The sequence below is a fragment of the Culex pipiens genome, chromosome 1 (assembly GCF_016801865.2).
Source record: "Culex pipiens pallens isolate TS chromosome 1, TS_CPP_V2, whole genome shotgun sequence".
Taxonomy (NCBI): Eukaryota; Metazoa; Arthropoda; class Insecta; order Diptera; family Culicidae; genus Culex; species Culex pipiens.
The window spans coordinates 127,344,920-127,367,640 of record NC_068937.1 but is presented as its reverse complement, the minus strand read 5'-3'; the positions used below and the strand labels follow the sequence as shown (position 1 = coordinate 127,367,640).

General features: G+C 39.5%; 3 protein-coding genes across 3 annotated transcripts; 2 read left to right on the top strand and 1 right to left on the bottom strand.

Annotated features, from left to right (window-relative positions):
• Positions 1-6: 6 nt before the first annotated feature.
• On the top strand, positions 7-1,648 carry LOC120428710 (exocyst complex component 5). Its single transcript, XM_052706641.1, has one exon. It carries the CDS (start codon positions 23-25, stop codon positions 1,589-1,591), a length of 1,569 nt encoding a protein of 522 aa, XP_052562601.1. The 5' UTR covers positions 7-22; the 3' UTR covers positions 1,592-1,648.
• A 3,311-nt stretch (positions 1,649-4,959) lies between these two features.
• LOC120428713 (serine protease easter) lies at positions 4,960-6,699 on the top strand. Its single transcript, XM_039593785.2, has 4 exons — positions 4,960-5,334; positions 5,471-5,794; positions 5,865-5,973; positions 6,036-6,699. The coding sequence occupies exons 1-4, from the start codon at positions 5,259-5,261 to the stop codon at positions 6,652-6,654; spliced, it is 1,128 nt and encodes a 375-aa protein (XP_039449719.1). The 5' UTR covers positions 4,960-5,258; the 3' UTR covers positions 6,655-6,699.
• A 5,199-nt stretch (positions 6,700-11,898) lies between these two features.
• LOC120428706 (CLIP domain-containing serine protease B9) lies at positions 11,899-22,395 on the bottom strand. Its single transcript, XM_039593778.2, has 4 exons — positions 22,206-22,395; positions 12,809-13,763; positions 12,466-12,743; positions 11,899-12,406 (listed from the first exon to the last, which is right to left on the bottom strand). The coding sequence occupies exons 1-4, from the start codon at positions 22,276-22,278 to the stop codon at positions 12,069-12,071; spliced, it is 1,644 nt and encodes a 547-aa protein (XP_039449712.1). The 5' UTR covers positions 22,279-22,395; the 3' UTR covers positions 11,899-12,068.
• Between the last annotated feature and the right edge of the window lie 326 nt (positions 22,396-22,721).

Below are 22,721 nucleotides of genomic sequence, written 5' to 3'. Positions count from 1 at the left end.
GGGAAAGTACGACGAAATCGAGATGGCACTGATTGAGGAGTTTGCCACGGCGCAGAAGATGGAGAAGATTGACCGGATGAAGGAAATTTCGACGATTCTGTCGCAGTTTAAGGGGTATTCGCAGGTGATTGATGTTTACATTGAGCAGAGCCAGGCGGTTACTTACGGTGGACGGGATGTTTTCGACGGGATTGTTCCGCTTTGTCACAAGAACTATAAAATCATCCAGCAGGTGTTTAACGCGCCCGATCAAGTAATGAGCAAGTTTATTTTAAACATTTACCAGTTGAAGATTAATCAGTTTGTTCAGACTAAGTTGGACGATAAAAAGGACGAGAACAAGTACTTGAAGACGCTGTACGAGTTGTACTCGCGCACATTGAAGCTGTCCACGGAGTTGCAAGAGTTTATGAAGGAATCGGACGATGATTTGTTGCAGAAGCTGACCGCAAACATCTTCTCGATGCATCTTGCGTCTTATATCGAAATCGAAGGTCGTTGTTTGGAGTCGAAATGCCAGCTGGAGTTGCGCAAATTTTACGAGAATAAAAACCACCAAAAGAAGCAGGTCGAGCGGTTCCAGGAGTTGCGGCGTGACATGCAAGCGTTGATTGGGACGCGTGCAAACATTAACATTGCCCAAATTGAAGACTACGGAGGGGAGACGTTCCTGTCAGAAGAACTCGCCATCAACCTGCTGCAGCAGTCGTCGTGCGCATTTGAACGCTGCTGTCTTCTTTCGCGGGAAGCTGACCTGCCCAAGAACATCCTTAAAGTCGCAGACATCCTGCTGAGATTCCTACTCCACGAGCACGTTGACTACGCGCTCGACCTCGGCCTGCAAGCAATTCCGATCGCCGAGTGCAAGAGCATGCCCCAAATCTATTTCTTCGACGTTGCCCAAAAGTGCAACACGATCGTGCACCTGCTTGAGAAGACGTACAACGCGAGCGTAATCCCGAACGTCGTCTCAACCGCCCAGTACACGGATTGCATGCAGAAGAAGCGTTTCTACCTGGAGACGATCGAGAACAAAATCGAAACGGGGCTGGAACGTACGCTTAACGCCATCTTTGGCTGGGTCAAAACCTTCCTCCAAAACGAGCAGAAAAAGACCGACTTCAAGCCCGATTCGGACGTCGACACGGTCGCCTCCAGCGCCTGTCTCTCCGTCGTCCAGTACATCAACCCGCTCATCACGCTCATCCAGCGGACCATCGACGGCGAAAACCTGTCCGCGGTCATGACGGAATTTGGCGTGCGCTACCACCGCGTCATCTACGAACATCTGCAGCAGTTCCAGTACAGCACCGCCGGGGCGATGTGCGCCATCTGCGACGTCAACGAGTACCGGAAGAGTGCCCGCCCGTTGCAGGCGCCGCTGGTGACGCAGCTGTTTGACGTGCTGCACGCCCTCTGCAATCTGCTGCTGGTCAAGGTGGAGAATCTGCAGGAGGTTTGCGGCGGCGATACGCTCAACTACCTGGACAAGTCGGTGGTGATGAACTTTATCCAGCTGCGCAGCGATTACAAGTCGATCAAGATCTCGAACTCGCTGAAGGGAATTTCGGATCAGCGGGGCGCGGTTTGAGTGCACGCAGGTTAGTGGAAGATTTTGTCAAATGCTATGCAAGTGATGGTGTTTAAACACACACAAAAACTCATATAAAAACAGTATAAACTATTTAATTATTCCATTAAGTTGAGAAAATGGTTTCAGTCATTTTATATCACGTCCTTTTTTTTAAATCTGGTTCTGGGAGCAATTTTGAACCAAACTTTCACCATTTAATATCAGAATGCATCAATTGGTAGATTAAACAATTAAATAGCAGAAAAAGAAAAATGGTAGAGGTCGTCAATAATTTGGCCTTGTTTTTTTAATGACGACACCATTTAAGGGGGAGGGAATGTTTCAAACATTTTAAAAAGTGGGCGGATTCTAGTTGATGTTACGTAGCATCATAGTATGACTTTTCTACATACAACATGTTAATAAAAATTCTACTTTAGAATTTTTTAATGTTATCATTGAAGAGAGGCTAAAATATTCTTCCGGCTCATAAGCGTAATGTCCCAAGAGAAAGAGCAAGGTTCAATTCCCTGTCGGTTTTCTTTAATAATAAACACTTTGAATTAATATTACCATAAAGCTTATAGAATCAAAGTTGTAAATATAAAATTACATTATTTAAATAAAAATCAAAATTGCATTATATCAAAGTATCATATTGCAAAAAAAGCTATTTTCATATGTGATATCAGGCTGTTGCATATATTTTTCAAAGTTTTTGTCGAGCTTCCCGGTAAAAATATTTTCGAGACTGAAAAATCAACTCTGTCATATAGAAATTGTCAAAAACCACCAAAAAACCTATTTTTTCAACATTTTTATTTTTAAAACCACTGTATCTTAACAAGGATTGGACTTAAGACAATGGTCAATATGGAGACTTTTATCTAAAATTGTCTGGGAAATCGATTTCCACTATCGGTTTTAAAAAAAATTGACGTTTAGACCACTTTTCAAAAAACAGTTTTAGTAAATGATTTTTTTATTTTTTTAGGAGAGACATACCATCCTGCATTTTTCGGTAGTCTTTTTGTAACATCTTAGGCTATTTCCTCAAAAATTTAGAACGAAAAAAATCGTGACATCACCTTTAAATTTTACTTTTAAACATAAAAATTTAAAAATCTCATAGAAGTGGCGTGTATTTTTCTTTCAGTGTACTTTTTTCAGAAAGCCCGTCCATTTTCCTACAAGTCTTTGACCACTTTTTGATACGATGCAACGGCTTTGAGTTACAGTTATTTTTAAATTACAAAATACAAACATATTTAAATAACTTACGCCCTTCTCAAATGTCACTTTTTTCATTGAAATCGGAGAAGGTCGGGTACATAAGTATGTACAAGAAAAATTCCTGATTTGAACTGAAATTGCTCCATTAAAACATAGATTTTTTTAAAGCTAAATCAAACTGACTGTTCTGCTGTGTAATGCATTTTCCAAGCCATTTTTCATTAAAATTTTAAATAAAAAAAAATGAAATTAATTGATGGTGCTAACAATGACAATCACAAAAAAAATCTTCTACTGATTGATTTTCTTCTGTGTAATTCGTTTCCACTCTCTTTCGCGGGTGAAGAAAGCTCGCCAGCGAAAATGATTTCTTTGCGATTATTCCTCCATTACTACACCCACATTAGAAAGCCGGGAGGACAGCTCTACCAAAATCAAATGGTAGAATAAAACACACGCGGGTGGACCCCCAACGCAATTGTGAAAATTTGTTCATCCTTTTAAGTGGTTTATATCGGCAAATGATCATATCATGCCAGCCTGCAGACATTTTGCATTGTTCTCGAGTTTGCCGCAAAAAACTGCGAGTTTTTTTTGCTGTCAAGCACGAAAAAGTGCGAGTTTGTTTGTTTTTCTGTCAAAGTCTAATACCTTCTTAAGAGATTATGAACATTTTTTTTATTCCTTTTGTTTCTTGTCTTTTTTGGGTCTGTGATCGAAGAAAATATTTTTGGTATTTATTCGAGAATTTCCCATTATCTATTACCAAATTAACGTTGGGAAATGTTGTCAAAGAATTAAAATTTAATTTGATTTTTTTTAAATAAATTTTCTTAATAGAGTTCAATTTCATATTTTTTTTTTGCTGCATGCCTGCAAGATTGACTTCAATTTTGTTTATTTTAATGTTGAAATTAGATAAATTTGAAAGGGTTTAAAAAAAAAAATGTTTAAGGGCTACTTTCAAAACTTGTCTCAGAATCATCATTAATATTTTAAAATAAAAATAAAAGTTATCTAGCCCACAGCCAATTAAAGAAAACGAAATTTGGCTCGCAGGGTTAGTGTATACCATCCAGGGTTGTTAAAGTATCAAACTGTCAGTTCTCAGCGACTACAATTATCATGCCTGGAAACTCATGCCCCAAATATTACTGACTTTTTATCGGCTCGGCTGTATTTACCCCTGTATAGTGTTTAACCACAAAAAATGCTTTTAAACCAATTTCGCCCTCTCGCGATCTTTCACTGCGTTTTTCTGAGAGAACTAAAGACTCAGCGGTGAAAACGCGTGGTCGAGGAAAAGAGGAGAAGTGATAGAAAGAGATTGCTCTTGCAACACTGATAATAACAAAATATTTATAAAACAAAATATCACAATTTTCTTTTAAAGGGGAATGTGTAACAGAAAGTCGAAAAACAAGCTCGAATGGTCGATTGGATAGAAGGTATAAAATTCAAAAGGTTGAACAAAATGACGAATGGTCGATTTTTTTAAAATGAAAATAATAGTTTAATTCAAAAGCTCATTTTATTCACAAAAGCGTTTTGGCCTACTGCAGCTAGTCCGTCAAAAAATCTTGATGCTTTTCATTGGTCAAACTTGCTCTTAGTTTTTTCGACTCTTAAAAATGGATTCAAATTTTAAAACTTCAATGTCTAGTCTAGAAATCCAGACAAAAAACTAGCTTTGTACATGGACCCGGATAAGAGTCGAAGTCAGCCCATTTTCAACAACTTTGTCAAAGTTAGATAAGTTTTCATCTTATAGTGAGCTCATAAGCCGTTTCTGAAACTAACTCTAGAAATATTCATTCAATCTCGACTTCAAAAAACAAATATGCAAATAGAACAAAAAAAGAAATCTACCTCTGTTCCTGATACACCGGATCGAATCTACAAAGATAACAAACAATCGTCCGAAAACCGGTTATTCGCGAATTAATGTACCACAAACTTGCCGGACAACAAAAAAAAACATCAATATAAACGAATAACACACAGCAAAAGAACCGGTAAACTTGTCATGACAAACCACGGCGGCAGCTAAAACAAATAAAACCAACCTATAGTAGATCATCAAGCAAGCCGCGACTTCTCGGCTGAAATCTCAGCATGCTGCGAGAATGGTCACAACCACCACCAGAACGTTCGGAGCGGCTCCCGCGGTCAGGTTGCTTCGATCGCGATCGCCGCCCCAACCTGTTGCTGATAAGACAACTTGAGCCTGCTGCACACAGTCATCGCGTTCGTCGTCGTTGAGGTGTTCCACAGAACTTTGGGAATCCCGCGCGGCGTGGTGTGCGTTTCGCCGTTGTTGTCGTCGTCGCGATCGATCATCATTGTCTCTCGACGTTGTTCTGTGAGGTTCAGTTGAGTCGAGTTCGCGGAGTCAAACGGAAGATTAGTACGGGCGGACTCTGCTGTAGTACTTGCTAGCTGGAAAAAAACAATGACGTCGAGTCGTGGGAGTTTGTGGACGAGTTTAGGGCTGCTGGGTGTGATCTTGGCGGTCGTCGTACAGGGTCGTAAGTATCCCCGCGGGGATCGTCTTGGAGGTCAATGCAGCGACCTGCAAACCGGTTATTTCGGGGGGTTAATTATATAATCGGAAGCGTTCTGATGATCGCGTACGCGATCTTGTTGTTGCGTTGTGATTCACAGAAGAGGTTTGCAATGCTCCGGACGGGAAGCCTGGTCGGTGTATTCTGCTGCGATCGTGCAACAGTTTGTTCGCGTTGATCAAGAAGAAGCCGTTGGAGCAGGAAGATCGAGCCTTCCTGAGCCGTAGTCAGTGTGGGTGGTCTCGGACGGAGAATCACCCGCTGGTCTGCTGTAGCGATCCGCTGGAGACCCCGATCCGGGTTGGGGCATCTCTGTTGCCGGCGGTCGGAGTCTGCGGCATCCAAACCAGCGATCGTATCATCGGAGGGACCAACACGAAGATCGACGAGTTCCCGTGGTTGGCACTGCTCAAGTATGCAAAACGTATGTAAACACACTAGGTGATCGCGAGTTGGGATTTTCAATTAACGGGTTTTCCCCCACCTTCGCATAGCCAACGACCTGTTTGGTTTCCACTGCGGTGGTGTGCTCATCAACGACCGTTACGTGCTGACCGCGTCGCACTGTGTCAACGGAAGGGACATTCCCACCACCTGGAATCTGTAAGTAGCGATCGCGATCGCGTGGTCTCACCCAATAACCCCCCTTTCATCTCCCGCCGTAGGGTCGAAGTTCGCCTCGGTGAGTGGGACACCTCGACGGAGCAGGACTGCGAGGGTCTCGGAGTGGACGCGGACTGCTCGCCGGATCCGATCGACGTGGTGATCGAGAACAAGCTGCCCCACCCCCAGTACAACCCCCAGTCGACGGAACAGTACAACGACATCGCGCTGCTCAGGCTGGCCAGCCGCGTGTCCTACTCGGACTTTATCAAACCGATCTGTCTGCCCCGGTCGGCGGATTTGCGCGAGAAGAGTATCGTCGGGCTGAAGCTGCAGGTCGCCGGTTGGGGTCGTACGGCCACCGCTCGGTACAGTGCGGTGAAGCAGAAGGTCGGCGTGGACGGGGTTGATCTGGCGCGGTGTAACCAGGTGTACCAGAAGGAGAGTGTCACCCTGCTCGATGGTCAGCTGTGCGCTGGGGGAATTTCCGGCAAGGACTCGTGCCAGGGCGATTCTGGCGGACCGTTGATGGGTGTTGCGACGAGCGGAAACGTGCAGTTTTGGTACCTCGCCGGGCTGGTGTCCTTTGGGCCGACTCCTTGCGGACAGGAGGGATGGCCCGGGGTGTACACTAAGGTGGCCAAGTACATAGACTGGGTCGAGAACTCGTTGCAACCGTGAACGGATCTAGAGTGAGACAATAGATAACGATTTTTTGAAGAGTAACGTGGTGATCGCGTTTCTTTTTGTCCGAAAGCCTGACGATGCTGTCATCTGGCGGTGAGTAGTGGAACTCTCGGGATATCGTCGTTGGTTTTTTTTTTCTCTGCTTGATTTATGGTGACTACTTATTTCTAAAATCATTTTTAGATACAAATTTCAAGTTGCACTACAAGATGACTTTATTTTAGTTATAAAGTACACCGTTTTCAAGTTAAAGGTATTCTTACGCCATTTTTTTCGAGAAATATTTATTTTTTGCAATTTTTTAAATACTTTGCACGTGCCCCTTCTTCGGCAGAAATTTGTTCTAGATTTGACAAGGGGTCATTCTGTGGCAAATGGGCAGTATTCATGATTGCTGAGTGTCGCAGGACTCTCGCCCTTTGCTATTAGTAAGTATCCAGCAAAGCAAAGGGTATAGCATGCATTTGATACTGTCAACTCCCATTCGGCTGTGTTCTCGTCGCTGTCATGTTGTAAACTGGAGCCGAGGGAGGTCCTGTTGTGAATTCTAATTGGAGGTGGTCCGAAGATCATTGAAGAAGGTAGAATTCGCCATCACCCAAGACACGAAGGCACGAAGGATAGACCATGTCTTGGAGGGTGAAAGGATGATAGGATTTAGTGATAATACCACAATTTAATATTTGTCTTTCTCTCTTATTTCAGACAAAATGTCCAAGGTGTTGCAGAAATCTTCCACTATACAGAATGGGGTCTTCCTTCTATCATTTCCTGTATTTTGGAAAAGGTGGTGCCCCGAATGTGGACTTATAGTTTATCACATTTACTCCATACGGTGTGAACGTGACATGCTGTATGTTTGCTCTTGGTGCATCGGCTATTTTCAAATACAAGCTAAATTTTTCCTATTCTTTTAATATAAAATTCAGTAAAATCTATCCATCTATTTATTTTTCTATTGCTATAACTTGTCTCTTACCCCATAAACTTTAACTACTCAATTATTCTAACTTGGAATTGCAATACATTATTGTAGAAATATAACTGCTGAAAATAATTTGGTAAGAAATTTGGGCATAACTGTTTATATGATTAAAGGTACGTTCAATCAATTTTAATATATGTATATGATAACTATTCAAGTTTGTTTGTTTTGTCCCATATTTCACAACTTCAGTTGTTTTCTTGTAAACTTCCGTTACAAGTTGGTAGTTCTGTCTAGTTGCAATAAATAAGGTTTCTTTATTCTTTCTATCTGTGTTAGTATGTTATTCAATGTTCGATTTTATTTTACATTGTACTTATCCCATTTTTTCTCTTTTTCTCTTTCATGTACCTTGCGAGCATACGATGACCAAAAAAGTCATTGTATAAGCCAACACACGTGTATTTTTAACAAAGCCGCGAAACAGAACAAGTATTTTTATAAGTGCGTGAATAACAATCGGTCGTTAAAGCTAAAAAAAAAAAAAAAAATGTGTGAACAATATCGCGCCGTGGTTTAGTGATAATAAGGCGAAGAAAGTAGACGACGATTCCGCATGAAGAATATAGCGGAAATTATGTGTTAATTGCACAATGTATGAAGGTTTGAAGTTGACACTATCAAAAGGGAATGGTATGATGCAATAGTAATATTGCTAGGTTTGATAGTGTCAAAAGGTAAGATCAAGAAATAAGGATTATATGAACCTATATTGTCATAATTATTGTATTCACTGAAAATTCTATCCGCTTTCTACCCCCAATGTGTCCTGCACTGGGGGTGCCTGGGGTAACTTCGAGTTGACCTGGGCCGCCCGAGGAATTATGTCGTAGGTGGCTCGTGTACAGGTTCACTCACCTCTCCTCGCGGCAAGGTTTTCCGTAGGTCTACACTCGAACATGCAACATGGGACAGCATGAATCCTCAGCTGAAGCCGGACGAATGTATTCCGAAATTACAGAATTACAGATTTGACAAGGGGTCATTCCCAAACACCGTTATAAAAAAATCTCATTCGAGTGCCCCTCCTTCTGTCAGAGCCTGGCACCGCCAGAGATCGCGGAAACTATTGGTTTGAAGAAACTTTTGTGAAATTTTCGCTCATTTTTAATAAGAATCAGGGTTATTAAAAATATCAAACTATCAGCTCTAAGCGACTACAATTGGCGATTGTCCACGCTCCTTACAAAAAAGATTTTATTTATATGGAAATTGTCCACGATGAGATTTCCAAAAAAGAAAAAAAGAGAGTTTTGAAATAGGAAACAGCAGTTTTCGCCAATAAGACCAACATTATTTTTCAAGAAACAAATGTATTTCAGAGCACACAAACTGTTCTAAACATCACTTTTTGTAGTTTTAGCTTAACCGGTGTTGAAAAATTGCTATACTCTCGTCAGAACAACTTATCGATTTAGGCTTAGAGCTGTTCAAGTGTTATTTCGGCTAAATTTACACATTTACTTTTTAAAAGCTCCTAAAAGCTCTGGTAATGAGAAACTACTAAAACTATTTTCTGAAAAATGAATTTCGCAATTCGCATTTTTCAGTTAAAAAGAAACAAATAATATTTTGTCAGGTTTAATTTGAAAATATTCATATATCTTTGTACAAAAATAATAATTTTCTAGAATATGGATTTGAATTTTACGAATTAAAAATAAATCAAAAAACTACGGACGAAAACAAAATCAATGCAAAACATTGAAAATGAGTATAAATTTCTTATCTTCATATTTTTTAAGAAATATATTGTCAGTAAAATAAGTTTTATCAAGAAATTGCGCTGGATTTTTAATGATCTTTAATTGATTTGACGAAATTTTATTCTGCCGCTCCATATAGAAAAATTATACTCGTATTTTTTTAAATTTTATTTTTTTTCTAATTACACCGAAATGAAATCCAATGCCAAATCAACTAAACATTTTACGAATCCGGGAATGTTCTTTGCTTATACAATCAAATTAATACTAGATTAGATGAAATTATGTAAGCTTAGAACATATCAAATTAGCTAACAAGTTAAGCAAAATTTATCATGATTGAGCATTAAGTTCTGTGCATTTATCTGAAAAATAAATTTATAAAAACAAAACCCTGCTATCATTATCGATTTTATGAAATCTGAGAAAATATTCAGCCAACTTAATTCCTACAATAAATTTTCAATTCAACGTATCTCATACTAATTTGAAAAATTAAACATAAAAAACTGTGTGTCTGATTTTAACCATCATATTTAGGTCTCCAATTGCAATTATAAAATCTAAACTCATTGAAGCAATCATTGGAAATCAATATCAATTTATCAAAATGCTAGTAAATTTGGGAGGGGCGCCAAATTGCTGCTGGCGCCAAATTGATGTTGTTGATTGCAACACTGATAAGAATGATTCTAGAGTTCTTTTTTTGAATAGGTCCTATAAACATATGAAAGACAATAGTTTATAGGTACTTTTAAAAAAAAAACTCTGAAATTCTAGATTAAATTTTCAAAACAACCTATCCGTCATGAGTTTCCTTTGCAGATATGACATTTTGAAAATTTAATCTGAAATTAAAATTTTAAGATTCAAGAATAATCACTTATTTTAGACTTTTTTGAATGTTGGGCTTGATTTTTTCACTTTTAAAATTATTTGTAATGACAAGCCAACATTTCACAAGAGTTTCATTTTTAACATTTGCACATGTTCACATTTTTAAAGTACATTTTTCGATTTTTAGCAATTTTTAAAATACTTTATGAAAAAAAGAAAAAAATGTTTCCGTTAATCTGAGAAATTTTAACACTGATTTTTCAACTCGTGATATCTCGGAAACTATTGGCTTGAAATTCAACAAAGTTTAGTGAAATTTCTGCTCTTTTCAATAAGAATAATCCAGTCAAGAATAATCTTTTTAAACGGCTAAAAACACTTATTTTAGACATTTTCAAATGTCAGGCTTGATTTTTTTTATTTTGAAGTTATTTGTATTGAATAGAGCAAAAATTTCACAAAAGTTTCATTTTGAATGTTGTTAATCAATCCAATAGTTTTCGAGATACCTCGAGATGAAAAATGAGAGCTAATGATATGACACTGAGAAAAACCTTTTTTCACAAATTTTCACTTTAAGAGGTGGTATCTCAGCAACCAACAGTCTGATCAACAAAGTCATAAAATCAAAAGTGTAGAAATTTTCCTCAGCTCTTAGATTTTTGTTTGGGTTGCTTTTCCATCATAAAGTTTCTGAATTACAAAAAATGAACATTTGAAGAAAAAATTCCCTAAAAATGCCTCGACTGTACATTTGATTTTGTTTCTTAATTTTTTTTTATGTTTGACTTTTTTATCTAAAATCATTTATCTGTGTAAAATTGTATATTCCCTGTTCCAGATTTTGCACCGCCCTTAATTGTAGCGTAAAAGATACCTTTTTAAGGGTGCACAGCAACCAAGGAAGTTGTTGTCTTCTTATTCCAAAAGTTCCTCAAAACACATAAAAAATATCGAAAATTTGTGAATTTAACTTAAAGGGCGCATAAACATTTTGACAGCTGAACCCACAAAACTAGAAGTGTAAAACAATAGCTGGCCTCCCTAACAACAATTTCACACTGCGGGTGTTATTAAACAGTTACCTGTTATCTCGGAACTTGCAATACAGATCCAGCTGTCAAAATGCTTATGCGCCCTTTTTAAATGTTGCTCCAGAAGTGATAAAAAGTCAATTTTTTTTATTGATACCGTGTAACTATTTTTTCTGACAAGTCCTACAGTCTTATAACCTACAACTTTGCCGAAGACACCAAATCGATCAGAAAATCCTTTCTCAAGATACTCAAGCTAATACCACAGCTAATAATCTGTGCTAATACAGTCGACTCTCTGGCTGTCGATCTTCTCGATATCAATATTGCTCCTGCTGTCAATAAATTTTACTGTCCCTACAAGAAGCATGCTTTGATTTTTCGTTCTATAATTTGATAACTACCGCTCTCGACGGTCCCTTCATAATCGACAACGCGAGAGTCCACTGTAATGCAAAATTGCTTATTTTAACACAGGGATCATTTCTTTGTCCAACTGCAAGAATGTCGAGCGATAAAAATCCTTGATTCGAGTGTTGATTACAGTCTGAAAACATTAAAAAATGCCTAACCGAATGGATTTCACAATTCATAATTTGCTTTTTTTTTTCGAGCGACACCCGGTCAAGGACGCTCACGCAGTCCCCCCGAAATAATTCATAAAAGACAGTTTGCTTTGCTTCAGTCACGTTTCAATTTTATTGCTATTATTCTCTTACTTGGCTTAATCGTAGACTCGTAATAGATTTGTTTTTTGCGTTCGTTCGCGCTCGCATTCATTCAATAAGTTATTTACAAAAAAAAAGAAGTTTGGTTGTACGACCTATACAGACAGAAAGAGCAACCTCAAAGCTCTATCCGGTTCATGATCCAGTCGATGTAGGACGAGATCCGGGTGTAGACGCCGGGGAAGTTGGACACGCCGCAGGTTCGCGGCCCGAACGAGACCAGCCCGAGCAGCACGAACCGATCGCGGCTCGAGATGGCCTCGTTCATCAGCGGACCGCCCGAATCTCCCTGGCAGGCGTCCATGTTTTCCTGGCCCTGGACGCACATCTGGTTACTGGACACGATGATCGGCTGGCGGGAGTTGACCGAGTAGCGGGCGTACGAGGTGGCGCACTGGGTCGTGTCCACGATCGGCAACCGGAGCCACTGCAGGGTCGGGCTAGGGGTGTTGCTTCCTGTAAAGAGACATTGATCACTGATTTTGACGTTTTTTTCATCCGGTGATCAAACTTACGATTGCTTGTCGACCCCCAGCCGGCGATGATCCCGGTTTGGCCGGTCAGATTCCTGCCGTAGCTCGTGTACTGGTCCATGGGCAGACAGAGCGGACTCAGGATGTTGTACGTCTCGGTCGTTTGCTGCAGCTTCACCAGCGCAATGTCGTTCGCGTACTTGGGCGTGTCGTAGTTCTCGTGCGGGATGAGTCGCTCGATCGCAAAGTCCTGGTAGCGCGAGCTGCACCGGGGATCTGTAACGGCGTTGCACTCGAGGTCCCCCAGCCGGACGCTGACTCTGTGAAAAGGAAAGCGAACGGTTGAAGATCGATAGCTAGGATAGGGGGGTGGTGATCGTCTTACAGTTCCAACTCGTCGATCAGGTTGGTCACGCAGTGCGCCACGGTGATCACGTGCTGGTTTGTGATGAGAGATCCCGCGCAGCGGTAGGTTACGCGACCGGATGTCTTGTTACGGTAGGCAAGTCGCGCCATCCACGGAAACTGGCCGGGGATCTCCGTCTCGCCGCCGATGATCCTCGTGTTGACGGACAGGCCGCACAGGGCGTCGTTGACCACCGCTGGCGGAGGAACGCTGGCCACCGGAGGGGGTGGCAATGTGGTCGTTACCGGTGCTGGGGTTTCGACCACCACGATCGGCGCCGATGTTAAGGTCGGTTCCGGTTCGATGGGGATGATCTCCTGACCTGTACGGGTGTTGCTGAAGATCGCGCGTGGTCTGGCGGTTGTAGTTCTCCGGCGAATCATCGGCGCTAGGTAGACCTTGTTTGGGCGATTGAGGTCATCGCCGGGGTAGATCACCGGAGGACAATTCTTCAGGGTTTTCGGATCTTCAAACGAAGTGATAAAGTTGCTGTTGTAGCTCTTCCGACCCTTGCTGAAACCGAACTGGGTCGACGATCCAGGTTGCTGCAAGTACTTGAAATTCCCCGACTCTTCGAACGAGTTCTTCTTGCCCGAACCCACATCTTCATCCGCGAGCCAGCTATCGTCCAGCGGACAGCAGATGTTCGGCTCGCGGCCACTTCCAAACCCACAGGTCAACCGCTTCAGCTTGGAGTTCAACCCGCTGTAGCTCGACTTGGGCGTCCGCAGCATCTCCAAGATCTTCGGACACTGGCGCAGCTTGACGCACTCGCAATTGATTGACAGGGCTCGCAGCGCGTACGAGGACGCCGGCTCCGAGTCCGGTTCCTCCTGGTCAAAGTGGTGCACAAAGTAGTGATCGAGCAGCGTCAACCCACCTCCACCTCCACCTCCGCCTCCGCTGTCAAAGTCTTTCCACGGTCCGGCCAGAACTGAAACGAGAGCAAACGAGCCAACACTTTTACTTTCACACGGAATCTGCGAGGTTGTTGGCTTGGTTCTTCGACGCCGAAGAACGAAACCAGTTTGGCTGTGTCAGATCAGCTGTTACGTAAGGTGCGGCTGGTGAAACCTGCGCGTTCTACTGCCGCTCGGATATGGCCAAGTCAGGGTCACCAGCGTGGTCTAGCCGCATAGTAGGCCACGACTTTGTGCGCTGAGGCGCGAAAACGGTCTGTCGGCGGCGTGCGCGCGAACATCTCTATCGCGTGAAGTAGTAGGCTATGGTTCGCCGAAGACAAGCAGATCCTAATCTCTGTTCTAATAAAAGCAGTAGTTGGCCATGCGGTCAAGATCGTGCGCAAAAGTTTGCTAAGGGCAAATTCCACATTTGCCATTTGGGACGCTTTTCCTGCGTCGGTTATTAGCGAGCAAGGGAGAAATTTCAAGGCCTGCTGCGCTGAGAAAAGTTGGTTTGGGGTCCAAAAAACTTGAAATTCGTCCCGCTGCCGACGGTGACGATGCCGTGTTTGGGGGCATGGCAGATCTAATTAAGATCGAATCAAACGGCAGCAAAAAATAAAATCTTCAAAAAAGGCAAAATCAGACACGATACAAGTGGCACCGCGGTTAGCCACGCAGGTGTGCAGGTAGATAGAGATATTAGGTGATTGATTTTATGGTTGCCGCGACACGGTCATTTTTCTATGGCACCGTCTCCGTTGTCGTGCGAGAATTTGGTACGGACGGACTTATGCAACTTCCGGCAACGGGTGCGATTGCGGAACGCAATCGCGGCAGTGACAGTGACTATGAGCTGGTTTTTGGGTGACAATTTAAGTTTGTCATCAAAATTTACCTAACAGATGCCTAAAGAAGTGGTGAGTAATTCTCGCTGAAAGTGGACCACTATTTACACAAGGTGCTCAAAAATCAAATGCAATGTACTTTTCCAATAGCCCCCACCAAGTTATGAACGAAACCATGTTTGATTGGTTGAATTTTTCCTCACCTCGGCGCCACGAAGCTAAAACATTTTTTTTAATTGGTAATTTTTTGACTTAGGCGCGCCTACAAAATTGCTAATAACTTTGCAAAACTTCAACGAACCCTTGATGTTTAGGGGTGTTTTGGAAAGGAAATGAGCAGAGCTTTCGAATGCACTTGTCAGAAAAATACCGTTCCATACATTTTTTAGCCACAAAACACCAAAAAAAAACGAAACTATTGGCACTACGCCCCCCGGGGCATGGCCTTCCTCTAACGTGGGATTTCTGCTCCAGCGCCTCTGACGAGACAGGAGAAACCGGGACCGACGTTTTACTTCACCATCCGATAGAAGCTCAGTGGATAAGGCGGGAATCGAACCCGCGTCTCATAGCATCATCGGGATCGGCAGCCGAAGCCGCTACCCCTGCGCCACGAGACCCACAAAACACCAATGTATGTTTAAAAGTCATTTTTGAAGGCCGGCGCCCCGCTTTATCGAAAAACTGACAAATCCATTCGAAAGCTGAGACGATTTCACATAAAGGACCAATAAATCTAAGGTGTATGTTCCTCCTATCTTTTTTAATCTAATTTTGATTCTGCGAGCACAGCGCTCCGTTCGCATTTCGGGCACCCAAAATGTTGCAATTTGCTTGCCCCATTTCAAGGTTTTGTCAAAAAATAAAGGTGCTCACTTTTTAAATGATAGTTTATTGTCCAAGGATCAAAATGCACTTTCGATAATTGACCAATATTTATGTTTTTGGGTTCTTCCAGGCAATATAATGTCGAAAAATTGTTTTTTTTTTACTTTTTTTTTTGGAAAATGCTCAATTACAATTGGGTGGACTTTTTTTCAGTAGAACTAATGAATGAAGCATAAAGGAAATTTTACTACGAACATTTTTCTCTAAAAGAAAAAGTAATTTCGATACTCCAGTGCCAAGATATTTTAGTTTACGTGTGAAAAAAAGTGCCAATTTTTCAAATTTCTCGGAATCAACAAGAACGGCCTATTATTTACATGCGGCATATGTTTTGGAGGCCAGAGTATGGTTGCTTATATATATTTTGGTCGCTGAATTCGGATCTGGAATCAAATTTCAGATAAACAGTTAAAAATCGCTAGTGAATTCGGTCATATTTCAACTTTCGCTCACCTTTAATTGATATTTTACTCACGGATTTTTTTATGGAGATTGTTTTTTTCAACTTCTGATTGTTTTAAGAGGCCTCGTGGCGCGGTGGTTAGCGGCTTCGGCTGCCGATCCCTAAGTGGCTATGGGGAATACACGCAAATAATATTTGAGCGTGGCTAAAATATCACGGTTCACTGTTAATCTGAAATTTGATTCCAGATCCGAATTCAGCGACCAAAATAACTATAAGCAACCATACTCTGGCCTCCAAAACATATGCCGCATGTAAATAATAGGCCGTTCTTGTTGATTCCGAGAAATTTGAAAAATTGGCACTTTTTTTTCTCACTAAAACTAAAATATCTTGGCACTGGAGTATCGAAATTACTTTTTCTTTTAGAGAAAAATGTTCGTAGTAAAATTTCCTTTATGCTTCATTCATTAGTTCTACTGAAAAAAAGTCCACCCAATTGTAATTGAGCATTTTCCAAAAAAAAAAAGTAAAAAAAAACAATTTTTCGACATTAAATTGCCTGGAAGAACCCAAAAACATAAATATTGGTCAATTATCGAAAGTGCATTTTGATCCTTGGACAATAAACTATCATTTAAAAAGTGAGCACCTTTATTTTTTGACAAAACCTTGAAATGGGGCAAGCAAATTGCAACATTTTGGGTGCCCGAAATGCGAACGGAGCGCTGTGCTCGCAGAATCAAAATTAGATTAAAAAAGATAGGAGGAACATACACCTTAGATTTATTGGTCCTTTATGTGAAATCGTCTCAGCTTTCGAATGGATTTGTCAGTTTTTCGATAAAGCGGGGCGCCGGCCTTCAAAAATGACTTTTAAACATACATTGGTGTTTTGTGGCTAAAAAATGTATGGAACGGTATTTTTCTGACAAGTGCATTCGAAAGCTCTGCTCATTTCCTTTCCAAAACACCCCTAAACATCAAAGGTTCGTTGAAGTTTTGCAAAGTTATTAGCAATTTTGTAGGCGCGCCTAAGTCAAAAAATTACCAATTAAAAAAAATGTTTTAGCTTCGTGGCGCCGAGGTGAGGAAAAATTCAACCAACCAAACATGGTTTCGTTCATAACTTGGTGGGGGCTATTGGAAAAGTACATTGCATTTGATTTTTGAGCACCTTGTGTAAATAGTGGTCCACTTTCAGCGAGAATTACTCTGGTATAAACATCAATTTCAAATAAATTCTGATTTTTTAAACTTCTTTTCTATAGAAATCATTTCGAAATTTTTCAATCAAAAGCAGCCTTTTGAAAGGGCTAGAACACTTATTTTGGGACTATTCAAATGTTTAACTTAACATATAACCACAGATTCATTCTTTAACATTAAAAGTCTAACCAAAAGTTTCAGAGATATCGCGAGTTGAAAAATTAGGGCTTATTAGATGACACCAATTTTACTTTTAGTGAAAATCAAGGGCCAGAAAAATATTTTTTTTTCAAAAAACTTAAAAATTTCAATGGTTATTTAAGTGCAATCGGCTGAAATCAATTTGAAATACATGTCCCTACGTTTAGAATCATTTTTAGCATATTTGGGTATATTAAAAAATAATATTAATGAGTTTTTGATGTAAAGTACCGCTAAGTGTTTTGTTTCGCTAAAATTGCTATTTCCTTCAAATTTTACACTTTTAGTAAACTAATGATTGCAAATCAAACGAACGGGTGTATAATGTATTTTCTAACAATTTTTCATAGAGTGATGAAATTCTGGCTTATAATTTCAGATTTCAATTTTTTTTTTTTAGTTGTTCCGTTGACGCCAGAATTCTGCCAAACTCGAAAATCAAAGATGAGTGAGTGCATAAACAAAGTTTCATTCAAATAAAAAGAAATGAGAAATTCCCAAAAAAACGAATTTTAAATATTTTTCTGTAGATTAACCTTTTTATCCAAGTCCATCATTTCTACGCATTTACGTACTTCCTTGCCCTGATATACAGTGTAAACTAACAGGATATCGTTCCAATAAAATTACAATTACAATTACAATTTATTTTTAGTTTTGAAAATACAGGAAAAGTCGTCAAAATTGTGGTTTTATTGGCCAAAAGTGTTTTAAATTTGACAGGACCAATTTGTATGGATGTACTGAGCCCAAATGTGATCTCGATTGGATGAAAACTCGAGAAGCCTAAGGCCAAGACGAATACATTTTCCATCTGATTTTGTTTTCAGTTGTGGAATATGACCATCATTTTAGTATAAAGCAACTTCTTGCGATAAAGTTGGTATATGATTCATTTTCCCCTTAACTGTACACAAAAAGTAGCTACAAATTCGAAATAGTAGTTTATGCAACAAAACTTAAAAAAACGAAGTTGCAAAAAGAAGATTTTTTCAGCACGAGTCGTACTTTTATCCAACGAGGTTCACCGAGTTGGATAAATACGACGAGTGTTGAAAAAATCAAGTTTTGCAACGAGTTGCTTACAACATTTTTTGCAATCCCGAAAACGCTTTTTGAATTGAATTTTATCCCAAACATCCATGTGTCAAGTAAACTGACCGAAAAAAAAATTAAAGATGTTACTTTTCGATACTAGTGCTGAAAAGTTCAACTTTTCAGCACTGGTATTGAAAGGTATAAATTTTCCATTATATTACTTTTGGTAGAGAAAAGTAGACCATTTCATCGTTCGAGAATGACAGGAAAAGTAAGTTGTTTCACGACAGAATTGCAAAAAATACATTTTGAGGTCATGCTAAAATTTGTGCGGAACAGTTTTTACTATCAAAACATGCAAGAACCCCGAATTTCACCTAAATCGAACCATCCCTTCTTCTTGGAAGCGGCTCAAAGTTTCGAGATTTTCTTATTTTTTCAAAAATCCTTCTTTTAAGTGTCCATTTCTGGAAACAAAAAAATAGAATTGACTTGGAATCAAACTAAGATGCATTTTGCGCAATTGAAAACTTTTCATGTAATTTTCTTGATGTTAATGCAATATTATTTAAAATTTAACATCACCATCGTGTTTCCTAGATAATTTTTCATAAAAATCTTAAATTTCTTGTTTTTTTAAGACAATCACACCGTCTTTGCAGACTGAATACTAATATTGAACGGGACAAACATAGAACGAAAAGCTCTAGGAGGATAAGGCGGGAATCGAACCCGCGCCCCATAGCAACTGAGGGATCGGCAGCCGAAGTCGCTAACCACCGCGCCACGAGGCCCTCCCTTTTTTCAAACAACTTTAAAATTTCAATGGAAATAGAAGTCTAAAAAACTGAAAACATATTGAAATGCATTTTCCTGCGTTGAGAAACATATTAACGTGAAGACTTCCACCATTGCCATGATTTTTCTTCAAAGATATAAATTTCGCGCCCCTATCAATATTTTGACAAAATTCCTTCTACAAGTTGTTTAGAATGCTGCCCTACACATGCTGATTCTTTTTGGTAACGTTTATCCCATTCTTTGCAAAGTTATGAAAATCGTCATTAATCAATGATTGCCAACTAGGACGTCAATGACTGTACCACAAAATTATATAAATTTTGAAGCACATTTGATTTAGATCAAAAATTCTTTCAGTGGCTTAAAGAAGGCAACAACCGGCACATGCTGATTCCTTTTGGTGCTGAAATTCGTAAAATTGAATTTAATACAGAATATTTTATTTTGAAGATCAGTTTTCTTCGAAAATGATTAACGGCTTCACCTTAAGCAAGTTTACATTAAAAATATTTTTTATAAATAAAAATATTCTATCGGTGCCAATAGCGTTTTTCCAAAAATTTTGATTTTTATTTTATTTGTACGGATTGTTATCTTAACTGACCTGGATTGATCTAAAAAAATATTTGTTGTAACAGATTTGAAGAGAAATCTCTTACCTCTCACCTCTCTTTAAAACCCTTTTAAAGTCTGTAAATCCATTTTGATTGTAAAAAAAGTGGAATATTTTTTGACAATCAAAACGGATTTACAACCCCTAAGAAGGGTTTTAAAGGTAAGAGTTTTCTCTACAAATCTGTTAAAACAAATATTTATTAAAGATCGATCCACCTATAAGGCCTGATCAGTAAAAAAATCCATACCAAAAATCAAAAACCTTAAAATTTTGAAAAACGCAGTTTTTACCAATGAGCAATTCTCTACGAAATCGGTATTTTTTCTTCAATTTTATTTTTTTGTATTTTTTAATCCAACTGAAACTTTTTTGGTATGCCCAAAGAAGCCATTTTGCATCATTAGTTTGTCCATATAAATTTCCATACAAATTTGGCATCTGTCCATACAAAAATGATATGTGAAAATTCAAAAATCTGTATCTATTGAAGGAATTTTTTCATTGATTTGGTGTCTTCGGCAAAGTTGTAAGTATGGGTACGGACTACACTGGAAAAATTGATACAAGGTAAATTTTTTTTTGGTGATTTTGTATTTAACTTTTTGTCACTAAAACTTGATTTGCAAAAAAACACTATTTTTAATTATTTTTATTTTTTTATATGTTTTAGAGGACATCAAATGCCAACTTTTCAGAAATTTCCGATCTTTTCGAAAAAACATATTTTCATGATTTTTAAACCAAGACCAAAAGTGGGCACTAATTTAAAAAAATGAAAAACTACAACTATTTTCAAAAAAGTTACGTAAAAATGGATTTAACTTGATAACGGTGCACTTTATCAAAATTTCACTAAAGTACTTTTTGATTGCAAATTTGATTTTACATCGAAAAATGAAGTTGAAAATTTTTTGCGACGAATATTTCGATTTTTTGAAAAATTCAGCATTGATTCAAAAATTCATAACTCGGTCAAAGATTTTTTGCACAACCTGGAAATTTCTGAAAAGTTGGCAATTGATGTCCTCTGCTCTAAAACATATCAAAAAATAAAAAAAATAAAAATAGTGTTTTTTGCAAATCAAGTTTTAGTGACAAAAAGTTAAATACAAAATCACCAAAAAAAATTTTACCGTGTATACCCATACCCATACCTACAACTTTGCCGAAGACACCAAATCGATGAAAAAAATCCTAGATTTTTGAATTTTCACATATCATTTTTCTATGGACAGCTGCCAAATTTATATGGAAGGTTATATAGACAAACTAATGATGCAAAATGGCTTCTTTGGGCATACCGAAGGCACCAAAAAAGTTTAAGTCGGATTAAAAAATATGAAAAAAATCGAATGACTGAAATCTGAGAGAACTGCTCCAATAGAATATTTTTATTAATAAAGATTCTGATTTAGGCCGGTAAAACAAAACTTTCTACGTAGAAATCTCCGATGGGGTATCTCATTAAATAACATTTAGCTCCAGCTACGTCGTGCTTTGATTACTCTTTTTTCCTCAAATTGAACAAATCAACGAATTAACAGCATCCTGTCTGGAAGGGTTCTTCCAACTTATTTCCTCATTAGATTTTCTTCCGTTTATCCCGTTTTCGTTCCACTTCACACTCTTCAGACTTTTGCTTCCCCAAGAGTTCGTTAGTCGTTCAATTCATTCCTAAGTTCTTTTTTTCCTCCTTTTACGCCAAAAATGGTCACCACTTGCCGAATCATCCAAGATCCGGCAAAGCACCGCCACTAATTGCACTTCCGCATAAATTGAAACCGGTCGATTGAATCACACACACACTGTTCAAATCCATCAAGTTTGCTGTTTCCAACCGCTCCCAAAATTCGAAAGAACAAAACACTGATCTACATCAACAAGTTCTTCCCACTAGCGTGAAATATGAAACTGGTTTCGAGTCACAAACTCAGCCGGTTGATCCAGCTGTGGACTGGTCACTACACTCTAAGATTTTTTTCTTTTCATTAACCAACGTTGATCGATTTAATTGTGGCACTTTTTGATAAAACACTCGATTCGGTCTGATGATTTCGAGTTATGAAGCACTTTGAACCATTCACGGGAATGAAGTTCAGTGGTTTCGTTCTAAGCACCATATAAAAGCGTTAGCTTTCGAATTGTTGAAATTCGATCGAAACACTTGAAATCGCTGTTTTTTTTTTGCAGCACGCAATTGCTCGTAACCCTGACATTGAGCCTCCTCGTGCAGCAGCTGAAGATCATCATTATCTCATGATTTCCGCGAGTATCAATTGCTTCAGTTGTTGCGCAATAATTTGGCTAATCTTCGGCAGTACCACTCAACGCCAAAAGCAGCATGCAATCGCAGTAGTCGGCGAACTTGGTGACGGTCGCGCGCACAGCTGCATGCAAGGATCTTGCTGAATCACGGTGTCTGGCAGTTGGCCATGGGGCACGTGCCGTGCCTCCTCCCCGTTGAACTTACCGCCAACGGCCAGGAACACGGCGGCGAAGGCTGCTACGATCTGCACCGCCGAAATCGCCATCATCACCTTCATGGTTTGTCTTCCTTCCTTGCAAAAAAAAAAATAAAAATTCGCACGCAAATTTTCACTCACGATTCCGGGTGCACTAAATTATCACGAATCTCCCCCCAATAAATCGAGGCGTTGTCTCGCGGGCCACGAACGAACCGCGACTGTTTCCGATGGAGGCGATGCGCGCCCAGTTAAGGTGTTTATACAAGAGTGCAAAATGCGAGCATACGAACCCGCAATGTGGGGTCTCGGAAAGCCCCCGGGGGTCACTCACGAACGCGCGAACGGACGGATCTCAGAGAGTTGTTAGGAATCTGCTCGCGAGATGGTTGTTGAGTTTTCCATTTGAGGTTATGATTGTTTGGTTTGTGGTGGAAAATTTCTAAAATTGTAATTCAAAAGAGGAATTTAAATTCGAATTGAGTATTTTTTCCAATATTTCTATTGAAAATTGTTTTACTAAT